General features: G+C 37.9%; 1 protein-coding gene across 2 annotated transcripts in view; it reads left to right on the top strand.

Annotated features, from left to right (window-relative positions):
- Positions 1-19,211, top strand: part of ANO3 (anoctamin 3) — a 349,289-nt gene that overhangs the window by 327,039 nt on the left and 3,039 nt on the right. For both annotated transcript variants that reach the window (XM_063438288.1, XM_063438287.1), the window contains 11 exons: positions 2,566-2,648; positions 3,734-3,874; positions 5,186-5,350; positions 6,980-7,016; positions 7,831-7,942; positions 8,180-8,237; positions 11,374-11,471; positions 12,147-12,292; positions 15,176-15,328; positions 17,697-17,844; positions 18,491-18,571. In XM_063438288.1, coding sequence (XP_063294358.1) covers positions 2,566-2,648; positions 3,734-3,874; positions 5,186-5,350; positions 6,980-7,016; positions 7,831-7,942; positions 8,180-8,237; positions 11,374-11,471; positions 12,147-12,292; positions 15,176-15,328; positions 17,697-17,844; positions 18,491-18,571 — 1,222 coding nt within the window. The remainder of the gene's footprint in view (positions 1-2,565; positions 2,649-3,733; positions 3,875-5,185; positions 5,351-6,979; positions 7,017-7,830; positions 7,943-8,179; positions 8,238-11,373; positions 11,472-12,146; positions 12,293-15,175; positions 15,329-17,696; positions 17,845-18,490; positions 18,572-19,211) is intronic.

Genomic DNA, 19,211 nt, shown 5'->3' with positions numbered 1-19,211 from the left:
ATCAATGTGATAAAGCAGATTTAAATTTTTTTCTGACAGGGTTATTCAATAAAGTGAAAATTCAAAGTAAATTCAGAGCGAATTTCAAAATTCCGGTCAAAATAGTACAAATTGAAACATTTTGGTCTTATATTTGAATTTGTTTTGAATTCTAACACTAGTAAACAACCCTGTAATTCTGCAGATTTGATGGAGGGTGAACAGATTACTGTCCACCCCCTGCCCCGATTCATGGCCAGTGGTTGGGGGCTAGTTAATGATATAAATAGGGGGGGGGGGGGCATCCTTATGCACAAAAGCAAGTGAATGATAATTTATGATGTGCATCATGCTGGATACATTAAGTCACTACTTTAAAATCGGTGGTTTGTAAATCTTCCAAATCCTATATTTTTTATCCGGACACAGAATGCATCCAGGTAGTTGCTTCAAATATGGACAATACTCAGTCATTTTCACTGGATTTTGTCCATCTGGTAAAATAAAATGGTGTTTGATGAATAACCTCGCAACTCATCTTAACACCAAACACATGCTAACTCTAAAACCCTTTAATGTAAAATACACCATGTTGAAAATCCAGACTGAATATAAACGCAGAGCAAATTAGGTCTGGCTGCCATCAGTTTATTGAGATCTGCTCATAATGTGTGATGAGGGAAACTGTGGCTGGGGATAAACTATGTATCCCCTAAAGCTGGCTGGGCTTGCGTTTAGAGGATACGTTTAGACACAACAGAGCAGAATGAGACACTCCCTGCTCTTTAAGGGTACTGTCTATAGTTACAGACAGTCTCTACGAGTTAGGCAGCTACAGGAACATTAAAGATATTGTTTTATTTCAATATGTTTTTGTGTATTTATGCATCCATTATCTATATCAGGGGTAGGCAACCTTTGGCACTACATATCTCATAATGCTCTTATATTGATAATGCTGACAAAGCATCAGGGGAGATGTAGTCCTCAATATATGGAGTGCAAAAGGTTTCCTACCCGGATCCATATATTACTTTACAAAACATCATTCTGATGTTACTAAAATGTTGGGTAATAATGCCTGTAACGGACCGTTTTGCTCAAAAGGGGATAAAAATCGTTTAGGCGATAATCCCCTTTTTCCTAGACCAGCAGCTACTGCAAGCACCAATCTCCCGATCTGCAAACTGTACGAATTCTGGAAACTCCCGAACTGCAAACACACGAACCCTGGAATCAGCCGAACAGGAAAAGCATACAATCCGCTTACACTCCTGGCAGTCAGCATACAATCCAATTCCCCCAAAAACGAGACGACACATCGGTTTGAGGGTCAAGCAGAATCTGTTTTACTGAGGGCTACCTGCCCAGTATTTATGCAGGTCTCCCACCTGGTGGACACTCCCCTAAGGGACCAAATGGAAAACTGAAACAGCAGACAGACATGTATCACTTTCGTACACACAGCCACAATACTTTCCCACAATGCATCCTGGTTTCCTCCTCTCTGTCCTGGAGATAATTAATGAAGTAATTCAATTATCTCCCAGGACAAAGGCAAGACTCCATTATACACGTGGTGACACAGAAACAGACTATCACTTTAAAAAACATAAAGACACATTTTATACATAAAACACAGACATGTAACATATCCCCAGATAGCTCAGGTCTGGGTGCACATTATTAGGTGAATGGCACCCAGACCACCCGAATACAGTTTAATTGCCATGGAGCTAAAGTATTTAATTATACGAACAGGCTCCATGGCATTGCTATCTGGGTTAAAACATTCACATAAAACATAAAATACCGAATTTCCCTGCATTCACCAAATCCATACGAATTAGAACCAGGGGCTGGAGGTTCAGCGGTGCCTGCACGTAAAACTGTCCGATTTTGGTGCATGAAAGCCGGGCAGAAAAGCGCTGGCTGCCCGGGGAGCTCCAGAACACAGCCACTAGCGGCCGCTAAGTGTAACAGCGGCCACCCAGTAACATTCAATTAAGCTGCGGTTAACCGCAGCTTCAGGGAGGTAAATTGGAGGCTCACTCCAGCTTCTGGGTGGTCAATTAACGGCGCCGGACGGCTTCCCACGGCTCTGGGGAGGTTGGTAAACGGCTGTTTGTTCGGTAGATTCTGTGCAGAAAGGGAAAAATAAATCCTTCTGCACAGCAAAATTAACCCTTTAGCTGCCGGTCCATAATCTAAAGGCAGCAGGCGGGCAACCAGGCTTCTCCAGTTCATAGTGGCAAGGTTGGCTTTGCCACAACGCCTATACCTACGGAAAGTCAATCCCAATATTTAATTCAAAGTAAAATATCAATATGATGTAGCTTTACTTCCTGATCAAAAGGTTCTAAATTTGACCACCAGGCCCCGATTCGACCATGTAGTCAGCCATGATAGAAAATTTATATTCTCCCATAAGATTGTGCTTTTTATCAGCAGTTATACTAAGGACCATTTTTCATGCATTTAAAAAGTGATGCTTTTACAATTTATATATTTTTTTGTACATGTGCACTTATACACCAGCAATGCTGAAATAAAAAGGTTCACAAATATTCATTGTTTTTGTTTCAGCCACTGTCTTCCTTGAGTTCTGGAAGCGAAGACGAGCTGTGCTCACATACGATTGGGATCTCATTGACTGGGAAGATGAAGAGGTATCATCATTAGAACCCATTTAGTAAACCCTCAAAATATAGCATTCTTATGGTTATTGCAGGGTACATGGCATCTCTGGTCATTTATTTTGAATTATCCTTTTGACACCTGACACACATAGGTACGAGAGAACAAGGGAATTAGCATTATTTCTCGCTGACTTAAGCAGACTCAGTCTCATTTCATTTCTGGGCCATTCACTGCACGTGAGTGTAGAGAATATTTTTTGTGATTTTATGATTGCTCCAGACCCAATATGTGTTTATTAAATTGATTTGTTATTTTTATTTTTTATGCATTAGACCCGTTGTGTTTAGAAGTCTAGATCAATACCTGAAGAGGTTTTAAACTTAAATCTTCAAAGCGCGTATGCATGTGTCTTGCAGGCATCAGGGAAAACATTGTAAAAAACTTGAAAATCCTCCTCATAACGATCCAGTTTATTAATAATCGATCCTCAAATACAAAGTGCAAATTTATACATACCTGTCAAAAAGATGTATTTTGGTAATGGATTAATTGCATTTGATAATGGATCAATTTCGAGGCAACATAATGTTATTATCATTGGGTATAATGAAACTGGTGGACACAGTGCTTAACACCATTAGGATTCCTTTCCATAAACAGGAAAATGTAACAAGTTTGGCACTATATGAGCAAGCTTGCAATAACTGAAGTTGTGGTACTCGTAGATAGTTATTAGTGAAGTCAATCCTGATTAACGTCAGGGTAGAGAGAGCTATAGAAGAAGACAGATTAAAAACAAACCGGATTTGGGGCATTTTAAATGTTAGCCATACTTAGATTTGACATCTAATTAGAATACAGCTAGAATTGAGTGACCAGACAATGTAGAGATTAGAAAAAACGTTTGATTTGCTGCAAGACTGCTACAGAACTTAGAATCCCAGGTAGAATAGAAATAAAACAAACATGTTCCTATGGCTTTATAGGAACTCCTTTATTGTACAAATTTATATAAACAGAACTTAAAGCTTTCGTGTCACTTTAAACTCAGGATCCATGCAGCATTGTAATGTAAATGGGCAAGTTCTGAAAAGATATGTGTTTGTCTTCGCAGGAAGAGTTACGTCCACAGTTTGAAGCAAAATATTCTAAACTGGAACGGGTAAACCCTATTACTGGCAAACCGGAACCTTTTCAGCCATTCAGTGACAAGTTGAGTCGTCTGATGGTGTCTGTATCAGGAATATTCTTCATGGTAAGGTCTAAAATCATACAGATTTTTAATGCTTTGCATTATGGTATCTTTGGATTGAGTTGGAATTTCAATGAAATAAGAAATGACAGAGAATAGAAGATAAACAGTCTCACTTTCAGACACTGAAAGAGAAAATTGTGACTCCCCGAGCACAAAGTTTAACAACACCTAATAATGCCACTCCCCAGTTGTATAAAGTATATGCACGTAATTGATATCTGAAATGATTTTATACATAATGGTACCAGAGTGAATTGATTTTGATCATCTCCGGTATCACAAAGGGTGAGACAGTATTGTTTTGTTCTCAAGAATGACCTACCACTCTGCGATTATTTACCGGCAAACTGCTGGTTTTGATATGCATGCCGGAAGCATTGTCCGTAATAATTGCATAAACCAAAAAAAGTTATAGAGCTTTACAGGATCAGCTTCACCTACATCTCCAAAGGACATCACAGGAAGGGCATTAGTGCGTTTAGTACACATTGATTATAAACATTGTATCCCATAATATGGTAGTAACAGTTTCCTATATGTCTAGTGAACGAAAGATTATTTTACACAGCTTAATAAATTAATTGAATTGAGTTACATTATAAAAAAAAACTATGTTTACTAAAATAAATATAATGTTTTATCACATTAATGTTACTTCATATTTACATGTTTGGGCAATAATGAGAGCACAGGGCTGTAAACAGTGTCGTTCACCAAATTTGCCAAATTTATGTATAGAAATCACTTCGTGGGTGCGTTTTTTTTTCAAGTCGCCTTTATCCAATAACGTTATGTCCCTCTGGGTGAGCCATACGATCGTCAAAATTGTATGCTACTCATATGTCCCACCAGGTGGGACAATCGTGAGGAAAGGGTTAAATAAACCACAGCAGATGGGAAGTGCTGGGAGGGCTTTGCACTTTTCCCAAACTGTTTGATACATAATTAGGGGGTGGCACCCATGGAATTTTAGCATTTTGCATTTTTTCCACCACAATCACTGTAGTAGTTATGGTACACCACCAAATGGCACAATGGGTCAAGTCATATAAGAGTACAAGATCAAACTAGTTTCTATGAAAATGAGAGGTGGTAAACCAGGACCCTGTAAAATCTACAAAGGAGTAATATTCAGAGAATTTATTGTATTTTTGTGGAAAATCAGTATTTATAGTGAATTATCTAGAAATGCATTACAGAAACAGATGGAAAATCACCCTTTAAACTTTAAGCTATTGGTTATAAATGCATACCAGGTGTTTTGGAATATTGCTGATATGTTGTTTGGAAATCTCATCTGTTCACATTTAGATATCCCTTGTGCTGACTGCAGTCTTTGCAGTGGTCGTTTATCGCTTGGTTGCCATGGAACAATTTGCATCTTTTAAGTGGAATTTTATCAAGAAATATTGGCAATTTGCAACATCTGGCACAGGGGTTTGCATCAACTTCATGATTATCATGTCCCTCAATGTTGTAAGTCATCATATTTCTCATTCTGTTTTCATAGTGAAAATCTTACAATGTCGAATCAAATCAAAAACATAAAGAGCAGTATATATTATATTTTTTTCCTAGCCGGTCTGGACTGGTCATCGGACAAACTGGTCAAATGCCCACTGAGCCGCGATGGCCAGGGGCTAAGGTCAACTGGAACAAAAGCACTATAGCTTGTAGAAATACATTACATCCCTTATACACACACACACTACATCCCCTATCGCCACATTGAAGCCCCTGCACATACACACACTACTCTCTCTACAGTCTCCAGACACACATTCACTACAGTCCCAAGCAACACATACACTACAAACACAATACAAAAAAAGACATATTTAAACATACCACAAACAACATCTTCTATACACATACAGTGCCACAAGCAGCCTCCAAATGCATGTAAAATACCCTTTCATGGCCCTTTTGTCCTCTGTTTTACCACATTGAGATGCCAAAGACAAGACACCAACAAGTGGTTGCACTGTGCAAAACAAACACAGGACTTTATTCCCATGTGTGAGATTTTTAGCAGAGCTCTGTGCCTGGGATGCTCTGGAAGAGCATTGAATTGGTTTGTTTACTTTGAGGGGATCGTGCTTGTGATTGGTGATGACACAACATGTCCCTTCTCTGATCCCACCTCCTCCCATTGGACCACTCTGATTTGAAATGCCAAATTTGTGTACTTGTCCTAGCTATTCCTATTAACATCACTCATAGAATGTTGGCCAGGTTTCCACGATGGGTGAAACTTTTGTCTTCTAAAAGCTCCATGAAACCATTGGAAGGAACTTTCTGTGGATCCTCATTAGTTAAAAGTGAATTCAAGCTTCAATTAACCAATGGGGATAATTTCCCTAGTGGAGGATTGACCACATTTGATCTAAAAATTATGATTTTCATTGCCTACATTCTTTCAATGGCACAATCATTAAGATTATTTCAACTCTAGGGTTCTTCCAATGAAAACATTTCTTTAAGTCCTGACACAAAGTTACACAAGAAAATACACTTTCCTTTTGCATTAAGCAGTCCAGGATATTAACACTAGTTATTATTATTACAGCAAAGTGGCAGAAGTCAGAAAAGAGAGAGGGTAAGCAGGGAAAGTCTTGTGAATAATCCTGTTATAGTGAATAAATTTTCTGTTATACAGGATATATAACTTTCCCAATGATCCAATGATATCAGTTATACCTGGATTTACTGCAAATGCACCTCTTTCTAGAGTAATTAAATGGCTAGCAAGACAGTAGAATTTCACAGTTGATAGCTAGATAGAGCTGGTATTCCTGGACAACTAGGCTCGGGACCACTATTATCAAGGAAGTTATGAAGGGTAACAAAGTTCCAAAACAAAATAAATCATCAATGCTTGAGTATGATTATGAAGCTATCCCATATAAAAAATACTAAATCTATCTGACGTAAAGGCAGAATAGGTGGGCCAAATGTTTTGGTCATATTTTCATCCAAGCAGGGTAATCACTGTAGAAACGAATGGTATTATCTACTTTACCGGTATAGCTCCTAATGCAGCATGCTTTGCAATATTGCCTTCAGTTGTAAAACCCATAAACAATATTTCTGTTTACTTTCTAGGTATATGAAAAGGTTGCCTATCTTCTAACTAACTTAGGTAGGTATATCACTAACATTTGTGTAACTCTCCTGCCATTTATACCTGGCAGCATGATATAAAAGCACCTGGCATCCAAAGACATTCTATATATTAAAAAGCTGTTTGCCAGCCGCTTTACTTCTCATTTATGTGCCATTCTCGTTAGTTTCACTTCTTTAAAATGGTAAACATGCATTACCATTGTCCAGATTAACCAGTTTTTCAACTCCATGATCCTCCTTGTAGGGGAGCAACCTTCTGCACCGCAGATATTGTGGACTACATCTCGTATAATGCTCTTACAGCCATCTTGCAAAGCCTCAGGGGAGATGTAATCCACAATATCGGTAGTGTCAAAAGCATACCCCTGGTATTCACATACATGCAAGAAAGAAGGGTTAATACTATGAGAATTTACTTTTTTTACTTAACCTTTTTGCTTTTTAGATTTTTTTGTCACTTCTGAAAATAAAGATTTTTTTTTTAAAAGACATAAATCAATTGCTAATCTATTTTAATAGTACATGCTTATATTGTGATGTCATATTGTACATGTCATATTGTGATTTCTGTTACGTACTTGTTTTTGCTTGTTGTTTTTCAAATAGCAATTACCCTTAGATAAATCTTGATGGAAATGCTATATGTTAGGGCATAGCTTTAACCCCTTAAGGACACATGACATGTCTGACACGTCATGATTCCCTTTTATTCCAGAAGTTTGGTCCTTAAGGGGTTAAATACCAGGGTTTAAAATTGAATTGGATAATAAATGGCAATTTAAATTTAATTGTATGTAATTTGTGTTTTTATCTATTCTTTATTTGCTCAGAGCATCCAAGAACCGACTCGGAATGGGAGAACAGTTTTGCTTTGAAAATGTTCCTCTTTCAGTTTGTCAACTTGAACAGTTCAATATTTTACATTGCTTTCTTTCTTGGCAGGTACGGGATTTGTGCTACATTTATTATTTCATTGTTTAAACTGTGAGTTGTATGGAACATTGGGTTTCACAGCAGAGGAATTTTCAGCATATACAGTGAATGGTATAGTTATTTAGGCATGAGACTAAAAGCTGATCCTGTAAAGGCGATTGTCTTTACATTTAAACAATATAGTTGTTAAAACATTTTAGTGATTCCAGAAGACAACAAAAATCCTTTAAAATGTATGTCTTACAGGTTTGCTGGGCGACCAGGAAAATACAATAGACTATTCGAAAGATGGAGATTGGAAGAGGTAAAGTAAATACTGTTTTAATAATTATATGAAGAGTTATTTTAGGTAGACATGTAGCACATGTAAACAGGTTGCTCACGAAACCTGGAGTATATAGAGGGATTTCCTCTATGGCCTTCTTGGTCTGTAATTCTCTGATCTCTGCAGAGATGAGGTCGAGGTGTGAGTTTGGCATGTGGATTGCCCTCGGGGGAGTGCCCTGAATGGGAAAGGCCGTCAGTTCTAGGTGGTAACCCTCTACCGTCTGTAACACCCAACTGTCGGATGTGATCATAGCCCAAGCCCGATAGAACAGGGCCAGTCTGCCCCCCACATTTATATGGGAAAAATAGGGGGAAAAGGGTACTCACCATAAGGGCGTTTTCCTGTGGGTGTTTCTCGACTGCAGTGGGTATGCCAAGGCCTTCCTCATGAAGGGAAGAATGGGGTGTAGGACCGTCCCTGATTCGGCCTCTGGGGGTTGAAGGAGCCTCTTCCCGGTCTGGAAAAACCCCGGGGGTTCGCGCCTGGGTAGACGGCTCCTACCTCTACTGGCCCCACCAAAAACCTTTGGGCTGAACACCCGTTTCATGCAAGATTGGGCTTTGTCCAAAGCCGTAAAGGTCTTGACATAGGAGCCCAGGTCCTTCATGAAGGACTCTCCAAACAGTAAGCCTTTCACAGAGGCACCGGGTTCATTGGGGGCCATGCTCGCAATCTTTAGCAGGATGGCCTTCCTGCGCTCAGTAGACATTGCCGTGTTGGCGTTGCCAATCATGCATACTAGGCGTTGGAGCCATCCTAACACCACCTCAAAATCCAGTTGTGTCTCGCCCGACTGAGCTGTTTCAAGCAATTCGTACAGCTTGGTGACCGGGCCCAGAGTGTCAAGGAACTTGTCCTGACAGTTGCGACCAGTCTTGGTCAGAAACTGCACAATTTGCGGGTCAACTTCAGGGGTTTTTGCCATTGCATCAGGTATGATAGGTCGGGGGCAAATCTACAAATGTAGGAAAAGAACAGCAACAAACCCTTATTAGCAAAAGGGGATAGAAACTAATTCCAAGTGACAAAATCTACAACAAGCAAGCGAGTAAAATGTACTTAGCTGGTCTGAGGGAGCAGCGAAGAAAGAGGAAGAGGAAGAGAGTGCTACACCTATACTGAAAAGGGGGGTGGTTCCTATTAGTAGCACTGTCGAATATGTATATATGTTAATGATATGCTAATTTTCTCTTTAACAATCATTTCTCTCTTCGCTGCTAAGGGAAAATTAAGGAAAGAGAAGCATAGGATAATAGGAGCCTCCGTGTCTTTAATACAATTCAGAAAGCATGATAATTAATGATAGACAGTCAGGCAGACAGATTAAATGAATGAGTAGATTAAATATATTCCTATATGAGTTTGGAATAAACCATTAACCATATCTGAATATATGTATAATATTATGCTTGAATTGAATAAAAAGCAGATTTTCGTTTTGAACTAGTCCATTGAGTGCAGTGCGGCTTGAGGTCAATACATTTTGATGAAGTGCACCATGACTGTTGTGTTTTAGACTGTGAGTGGGTCTTGTAAATTATAATCATGTGACTAAGATAAAATGGAATCTCTCAGACATTCTAACATTTTACAACCTACTCTTAGTTGTCCCCCAAATGTACACCACGAATGCATGTTTGCTCTTGTTATACTGAAAATACAGACTACATTTCAGTGGTAGACATACAGACCAGAGTGAATGCTTGAATTCTGAGTTAGGAACATGCACATTGGAATGAAACTAAATTAACATTAAAGGCGGCCATGTCGTAAGACTTTATTGCATACGATTCTATAGAATTGGCTTTAGGCTTACGATTACATTATATAAATGAGCTTCTAAAACAATATTGATAAAATCGTCTGTGTTTAAAATTAAACTAGGTAATAATGGCCATTAACAAGTAGTTATATAGATAGGCAATTAATCAGGTTTATATTGCTTTTGAATTTTTTTTAAATAACACTCAATCTATAATTGGATTAATTATTGACGGTGACTAAATGAAATCAACAGAATAAAAATACCAACATTAACAAGTATCATATTTCAGGAATCACAAACAGCAATATAATTAGTTTAATTGTACTGAAACCCATAGACATTATCTCCTTCAGAGACTGTGTAAACAATGTGTATCTCAGTTTTGTTTTAGAATTCAAATATTTATGACCATGTTCATGTAAAAAACATTTAATAAAATACGGACGTATCAGCAAAACCTGTGTTGGACTGTATAAAGATAAACATTATTAAAAAAAAAAAAAAATGGCACAGGAAATGGCATGTATGAAGAGGTACTTGTTGGGGGAGTAATCTCAGTGGAGGCAGCATTCATTTAAATAGGTGTTTTGGTAATATGTGGAGCAAAGTGGCAGGATTCTAAAACATCATGGGGGAATATAAACTACAATAATACCCAGACTCCCCTGACAATGAAATAATGTTAAACATCGAAGGGTAGGATAGGAAATTCAGCATGTTAGATATCCAGGGATCCTGTACCTCCTGAAAACCCTCCAAGAACTCCTGCATAAAGGGGAACTGGGTTTAATGGGCCACACCAGACATATATAGAACAGACTGTGCCTGTGTAAAATATACACAATCCAGTAAATACAGTAATAATATGTATGTTACAATACATGTTACTTGTGTATTTAGCAATATATTACAGTGGCCAAATCTATATAATCTGTTTCATATACGTAATCTTAATTGAATTTGGGTCCATTAGCAGTTCTTTTCATAACAATAGTGTCAACATCCATTAATTCGTTAAAGGTCAAGTATTTACTATGTTATTGCTGTTTCTTCAACACATATTGATTGAATTTCAAGAAAATTACTCAATTTAATAAGCTTTCCAAATGATTTATTAATAATAATTCCTGTAGACTTCAATGATGACTTCTGTGGGTAAATCATTTTGAAAGTTTTGCTAGCAACATTGAATTGTTTAGTAAACTTATTAAATCAAGGTCAAATCAGAATTGTTTAAAAAATAAACCAGTATGACTTTTTTACACTTGATTCCATTTTAATGCAATAAAGTTTGTGTACATAATATTCAGTTTACCCAACTTATTTGATTTTTGTATTTATCTTCAGTGTCATCCAAGTGGCTGTCTCATAGACCTCTGCCTTCAAATGGGAGTTATCATGGTCCTAAAGCAGATGTGGAATAACTTTATGGAACTTGGATATCCGTATGTCTTTATATTGTAACTTGTAGCTTTGTGTACACTACTCACACCTTATAGAGAGTGCAAATTGTGTAATTTTATGCGTAGCTCAGGAGGAGATTAAATGCATCTATGACCATGTCCTTAATTATGCCAGACCAATCTAAAAATGTTTGGGGTTTTGTTAAGAGGGGAGACAGGGATGGACAAAAGTGAAGTACTATCCCCAAAATAGACATAACGACTGCAATCTATGGATTAAATAATCTTAATTCAGAGAATTAAATAGCGCTTGCACCCAACCCAAAATGTGTGGATTGCTTTCTCAAGTCATCAATGGTATTTTAAAGCTAGAATCTTCATCTCAAATCTAAGAAGTATGCATTATTGTAGGCTGGTCAAGCAACAGTCAACATGCTTTTTTAGTCTACTTGTGTCATCATGTTTAGAAGGCCAGGCCTCAAATTAGTTGGGGAGTTGCAGTGCAACAAAGGTTTTTTGATTAAAGTTTGGACTAACTTAGTTAATATGGACAACCACCTGTCTCAGTAACATTAAATGTTGGAAGACCATAAGAAGCTTCTAAACTTGTCTGTAACTAGTGCTCACATTCTGACTACAGCATCATAGGTTCACACAATAAACCATTGCAGTAATGTGTAAGAGAATAACCGTTGATTAATTTATTAAATCATTCAGCTTACTGCAGAACTGGTGGTCTCGGAGAAAGATCAAGAAAGGTGGACAGACTGTAGAAAGTAAAATGACCTTACCCCAGTGGGAAAAGGATTGGAACCTGCAGCCAATGAATGCACATGGACTCATGGAAGAATATTTAGAAATGGGTATGCACTATTAGATGTTCACACGATTATATTTTTACGCTATGATATGTTTGCACTGTTAAATGTTCACCCTATTATATTTTTACTATATGATATGTTTGTGCTATTAAATGTAGCCCTATTATATTTTTACTATATGAAATGTTTGTGCTATTAAATGTTCGCCCTATTAAATATTTACTATATGATATGTTTGCGCTATTATGGTTTTTACTTTCTGTTTACATTGCATTTTTTTGTGATGTAATTTATTTATTTTTATTTACTTTATATTGTAGTGTCATGTAGCTTGGATTTATTGCAAACATATTGATTTCTTTAGTTTCTACTATATCCCTGGGAAGCAAAACATGCTACTTAGCAAATATGTAATTAATATTTTAAATTCAAAGTTAATAAAAATGTAACATATGTGAACAAATTTGCCACCATTACAGTACAATAAATGATTTGATTTTTTTAGAGAGTGAGGATCTATCTGTGTATTATTGTTCTGTTAAAATTACTAGCAAATGCTTTAAAAATATATATTTCAAAGTATAGTCACAAGGTAATATTGTATGTCATCAGCAAATTATTATAAAGTGTAAATAGTTGAATTTCTGAATCTGAGCTATTAAGCTATATGTACTGTGGGAATCTGGAAGAGTATAGTGAGGTAGACCGGATGACAAACTCTAGAATAAAGATAATTCAATACAATACATTATTTTATTGACTAGTTAATCCTAAAATATATTGGTTCCTGGAAGGGCTCCTTGCTATTCACAGATGCGTCACTGACAGGTCCTATTTTAAATATTTTACTAATTTAAAATAACTTCTATGAATAAATAATTGCATCTACAAACTTGTTTTGAATCTGTAAGTGCTCTTTAGTTTGCAAGTCGTTTATATTTTTATTTAAAATAATTTTAAGAAGGTCTATGAAGACATCTTGATTTACTGGCATATTTAGGGAATGAAACTTTGAGATGACAAAATACCGTGCTCCAAGAAAATGGCATTTATTGAAACATATTGCCATTGAAAGGAGGATAAGCATGAGATGAGATATTCATAGGCTGTAAAGACAAATCTTTTAAAGTCACCTCCCAGCACAGAGAGCGAGATAGACAGAGTGTAGGAGGATACGTAATGGCGAATTGTGCATTATCAAAAATAATGCCATTGAGATGTTCTGGAAATGTCACAATTAACCTCACGACTAAGGTCAAGTGGATCATAAATGTCTCCAGAATGCCAGGGTGATGTCATGTTCCCCTATTACATGATTTTCCATTACATATCTTTTATATTACATGATATTTTTAAGTTAGTGTTAGAGTAGTGTAGGTTACAGGGGTTAACATTTAACGTAGTGCAGGGGTCAATGTTTATTGATAGTGTGAGAACACTGTAGGGTTTAATGGGTTAGTGATGGTATAGTGTAGGGATCAATGTTTAGTAATAGCGTGAGGACATTGTTGGGGTTAATCGTTTAGTGATGGTATAGTGTAGGGTTAATGTTAAGTGATAGTGTGAGAGTACTGTAGGGGTTAATTGGTTAGTGATGGTATCATGTAGGGTTAATGTTTATTGATAGTGTGAGGGTACTGTAGGGGTTAATGGGTAAGTGATGGCATTGTGTAGGGTTAATGTTAAGTGATAGTGTGAGGTTACTGTAGAGGTTAATGGGTTAGTGATGGTATAGTGTAGGGATCAATGTTTAGTGATAGCGTGAGGATATTGTTGGGGTTAATCGGTTAGTGATGGTATAGTGTAGAGTTAATGTTAAGTATTAGTGTGAGGGTACTGTAGGGGTTAATGATGGTACCATGTAGGGTTAATGTTAATTGATAGTGTGAGGGTACTGTAGGGGTAAATGGTTTAGTGATGGCATTGTGTAGGGTTAATGTTAAGTTATAATGTGAGGGTACTGTAGGGGTTAATGGGTTAATGATGGTATAGTGTAGGGTTAGTGTTAAGTGATAGTGTGAGGACACTGTAGGGGTTGATGGGTTAGTGATGGTATTGTATAGGGTTAATGTTTGTTGATAGTGTGAGGGTACTGTAGGGGTTAATGGGTTAGTGATGGTATAGTGTAGGGTTAATGTTTGTTGATAGTGTGAGGGTACTGTAGGAGTTAGTGGGTAAGTGTCGGTATAGTGTCGGGTTAATGTTTAGTGATGGTGTGAGGAGATTGTAGGGGTTAATGGGTTAGTGATGGTATAGTTTAGGGTTAATGTTTAGAGATAACATACCGAGTTATTCACCAAAGTGAGAATTCAAAGTGAATTACAGATTTAAGGCCACATCAGCTGCATTATATAGCGAATATATTCCGTTTTTATAGTCCGTGGCTGAATACACCAAACGTTCAGCGGCTGGTATGACATATGGTTCTATTAATAATAAGGCAAAAGGTGCTAAAACATGTTTTACTAGGCAGCTGGGGATGTCCCAGTATATTGTGTTAAAAAGGGAAACACATTGATACGTTACACATTAGTAAAGAGATTTTCCAGGACAAGGCACTTCACAGACATTGTTTCATTTGAAGAGTTAATTTGTTGTAAATCTATTGCACATCTTATTATGTGAATTTTGGCAACAATCCGTACTAAACATCATTCTGTGGTTCTGGCCAAAGTAGGTGTTGATTGTAACTACTTTTGTTTATGTGAAGTATGCATTAATGTGGTTTCAAAGTCACTTCCTATTGGCAAAAACTCTTGGCCTCTGTCCATAACAGAAGAAGGACTCTGACTATAATTGGTGGCAGCGAAATGACAATACAAAACATGTATCAAGATAATTTGACATTTTCTATTAGTATGTTATGTCTTATATGCAGATTCATTTAAACATAATAATAATATGACCTTTACCTTTTTTACCCAGTTATTCAGTTTGGTTTCACTACGATCTTTGTTGCTGCATTCCCCTTGGCACCTCTTCTTGCATTGCTAAACAATATCATCGAGATACGGCTAGACGCATATAAATTTGTTACTCAGTGGAGAAGACCCATGCCAGCCCGAGCTACTGATATAGGTAAAAGCAAAAATACATTATTATGTAAAGTTTGAGATTGATAGATAAAATAAACAACAATGTTAAGAAAAGCACTTATTAGAAAAGTTTAAAAACTAAACGGGGCACTTTAGACACTTAAACCATTTAATTGCAATGAATTAAGGTGCCCTAATACTGTCATTCCATATTAAACCATTTATGGGCAGTTTACCACTTAATAAGGGTCCCTGGGTCCCACAACCCCGCCCCCACTGGAGGTATGACTAAGGCAGAGATTGCACACTTCCTTAGACATGCCAATTCATACCAGCAATGAATGGCTGTGAAAGGATGAAAGCAGTCAGATGACACTCTAAGATAAATCACTGCTACCGATTGCTGCTCGGCCTAATGCAGCACAGAGGGGATGGGCTGCCGATGACTCACATTCAGCATTAAACCATTAAAAATTAAACAGAATAACAGCTCTAATGAGATGAAGCGTTTTTAACCAATTGTAAGGGCTTACCTTGGTTGGAGTCCGTAGAGCAGAGATGTTTGCTCACCCTTGCAGATAATTACAGCCCACGGTAACCAGGTAAGAAGCCCACTGGGCTGTGGATCTGTGCACAGGGGCAGGGGAGAGCTGGCAGTCTTAGGTCAAGTGGCCCATTGCACCACCAAATCAGCTCAGCATCCATGCCCACCTTTTCCTGATTTTATAATGGATATTGATGTTATGAAGCAAAATAAATATGATACAATGTGGTTTATGTGGGGTGATTGTGAGAGAGAGGGGGGTGATGGTGAGAGGGAGGGGGAGATGGAGTGAATGAGGGGGGTTGATGGAGTGAAGGAGGGGGTGATGGTGTGAAGGAAGAGGGTGATGGTGTGAAAGAGGGGGGTGATCGTGCAAAGGAGGGGGCTGATGGTGTGAAGGAGAGGGGCTGATGGTGTGAAGGGGGATGGTGTGAAGGAGGTGTGATGGTGTGAAGGATGGCGAGAGGGAGGGGGGGTAATAATGTGTGTGAAGTGGGTGATGGTGTGAGGAAGAGGCGGACTAAATACCTTCTGTGATTCTCTGGTGGTCCAGTGTGGGCTCCCTAGTGGTCCGGTGGTGGTATCCTGTCTGCAGCTCCGCAGTGTTGTGCAGAGCTGCAGACCATGTATCTCGCGAGACCCGGTAAGAGCGTTGCCGTGGTAACCTGCGGCAACGCTCTGATTGGCCAGATCTGCAGCTCTGCACAATGCTGCGGACCTGCAGACCAGCGGCCACAGGCGTTCTAAGGTCGGGCAGGGCAGCCTGGAGGGGCCTCGCACTCTGCGGCATATCCCTGCCCCGCCCTCGGCAGCATATCCCTGCCCCACCCCTGCACAGGGGCTTGACAGGAACAATAACCAGGTATGTAGAAACAGACCAGGGCAAATCCAGGCGTGTAGTCAGGGCAGGCAGCGAACAGACAATTACGAATAATCCAAAAGCAGGGGTAATAAGCCAAGTCAGTCTGGAACTCAAGGAAAAATCAGAAACGGCTACAGGAACAGGAAACAATGAACTGACACTGCCCTCAGGGAGAGACAGTGTTAAATACCGGGATAAATAGCAGCTGATTTGCAAGATGCCTCAGGTGGACTTAAAGTGACAGGTAGTAGACACAGGATAGGTCCAGCCCCCTAACACTGCAGACAAGGCAAGGAAAACAGGGCTAGAACCTCACTAATAGAATAAGTTCTGCAGTGGCTAAGAGGCAGAAAAGCAGACTTAGGATAATAGAGGACCCAGGATCAAATCCCGTTTAAGACACCAGTGGGGTGGCCATGCCTAGCCATCTGGATGGCATGGGGAGAACCGTGACACCAATGAGATAAAGCCTTTTTAAGCAGTATAAGAAAAATGTTGATACTAAATGCTATTAAGTGGGCAAATATGCTGTACCTGCTATTTCTGGAATTAAAGATATTGCAAAATAAATGCTACCAGAGTCACAGGACAGTCAAAGCCAGAAATGACGAAAGGGCAGTTTCATCTCACTAATCTCTTACACGTGACCATAAGGTGCCGGGATACCGTGATTGAGAGTTACAGTCGGCATTAATGTCACAGGAGAACATCTTAGCACTACATACGAAATCTGTAGTTACACTATTGAGCATTTGACCATGGCTATAAACAACTCTCATCTATGTGTAATCAGTGAATTAGGAAACGCATAGATTTGCATAGATTAAATACAATAAATGTATTATTTATTGCTCGTCATCTATAAACATATGAGTTTGTGCCATCCTACTGTATTAAACGTGATAACAAACACCGTTACTGGCTTTATAACATACATATCAAACTATATTGCATGCTATGATGAGTGAGTATTAACCCTGTATTGTTTGGTTTTTCTTGTCGTAGGTATCTGGTATGGCATTTTGGAAGGAATTGGGGTTCTTGCTGTTATAACTAACGCCTTTGTGATTGCGATTACATCTGATTATATCCCTCGCTTTGTTTATGCGTTCAAATATGGGCCGTGCATAGATGAAGGCTACAGAAATGAAAAGTAATTTGAACCTATTCACAGTATGAAGTGCTTAACAGAGAACAAACATTGTATTATTCAGATATTATATTCAGAATTATTCTTTAACTGAGAACTGTGGATTTGAACATTTTAGGGCACGATAGTGTAGATGGACTACTATTCCTATATTGGTTATAAGGCAGGGGTTTCCAAAAGGTAACTCCCCAGATGCGGAACTACAAGTCCCATGATGCTTTGCATGCTTTTAAAATACCTTTAGAATGGCAAAGCATTGTGGAAGCTCTTTTTTTATTAATATGGGGATCTACCGTTTAGACACCTCTGGTTTAAGGTTTCCCATTCCTGGCTTAGTAAATATAGTATATTACGTTAGCGGTTTATGCATATTATTTGGACCCACACTTTGCAATCAACCTATTTTAAAAAAAATGTAAAAAATAAAATACAAAAAATAAATAAGAAGCATAATTTTCTTCTTTTTTTTAAGATTAAAGCCAGAACAGTTTTTTTTTCAAAGTTATCAAATAAATAGGTATCTTGACGTAACAATGCAATAATTCAATATTTTTACATGTTTTTTGTTTTTTTTAATTTACAGAGAAAAATATGAACATAGTTTTCAAATCAATACTCATAATAAAACATATGTTTCCTTTTTCTTAAGGTGTCTGAGAGGTTATGTAAACAGCAGTTTATCTATATTTGATCTAAGTGAGCTGGGACCTGAATATTCTGGGTATTGCAGGTAAACGTATATAATAAGAGTATTTTTATGCTAATTTCTCATTGTATCAATTTTATTTGCATATTGTGCAATGACCAGGGATGTGAACGTGTTGTTTCAATTTGTATGAAATTAAAGGTAATAACTGCGTATCTTATGAATCTGCCACAATTATTGATTTTTTTTCCCTTTCTTGATGATTGAGAGTATACACCAATGCGTTAACGGACTCTTATTAAATCATAATATGCTTTTCCAATGGAGAAACTCTATGCATCTCTTGCTAGGTGGTAAGTCCCCTGGTCTGTTTTTTTTATTTATCTACAAACATTTCCATTTAATTAAGACATCTATAGATAAATCATTTGAACGTTTTTCTAATAGTATTGAATCATTTGATTATCATTGATAATAATCATTTGAAAAGCTTCCTCAAAAATATTAAATCAAAGCCATTGTTGGGAATGTGCTTGTCCAAAAGATCTCCAATTTCCTTGTCGTTTGAGAAGTAGAAATGGACAATCCTTAGGAAAAACGGTAAGGTTGGGAGGCGGATATTGGAAAAGACCAGACCAGGGGGCTCTCCACCTAGCAAGAGATGAATAGAGTCTCTCCATTGGAAAAGCACATAATGATTTTATAAGTGAGTCAGTAAAGTTGT

Source organism: Pelobates fuscus, chromosome 12 (assembly GCF_036172605.1).
Source record: "Pelobates fuscus isolate aPelFus1 chromosome 12, aPelFus1.pri, whole genome shotgun sequence".
Classification (NCBI taxonomy): domain Eukaryota; kingdom Metazoa; phylum Chordata; class Amphibia; order Anura; family Pelobatidae; genus Pelobates; species Pelobates fuscus.
Note: the sequence above shows the minus strand (reverse complement) of the source record. Positions and strands in the feature narration are given on the sequence as shown.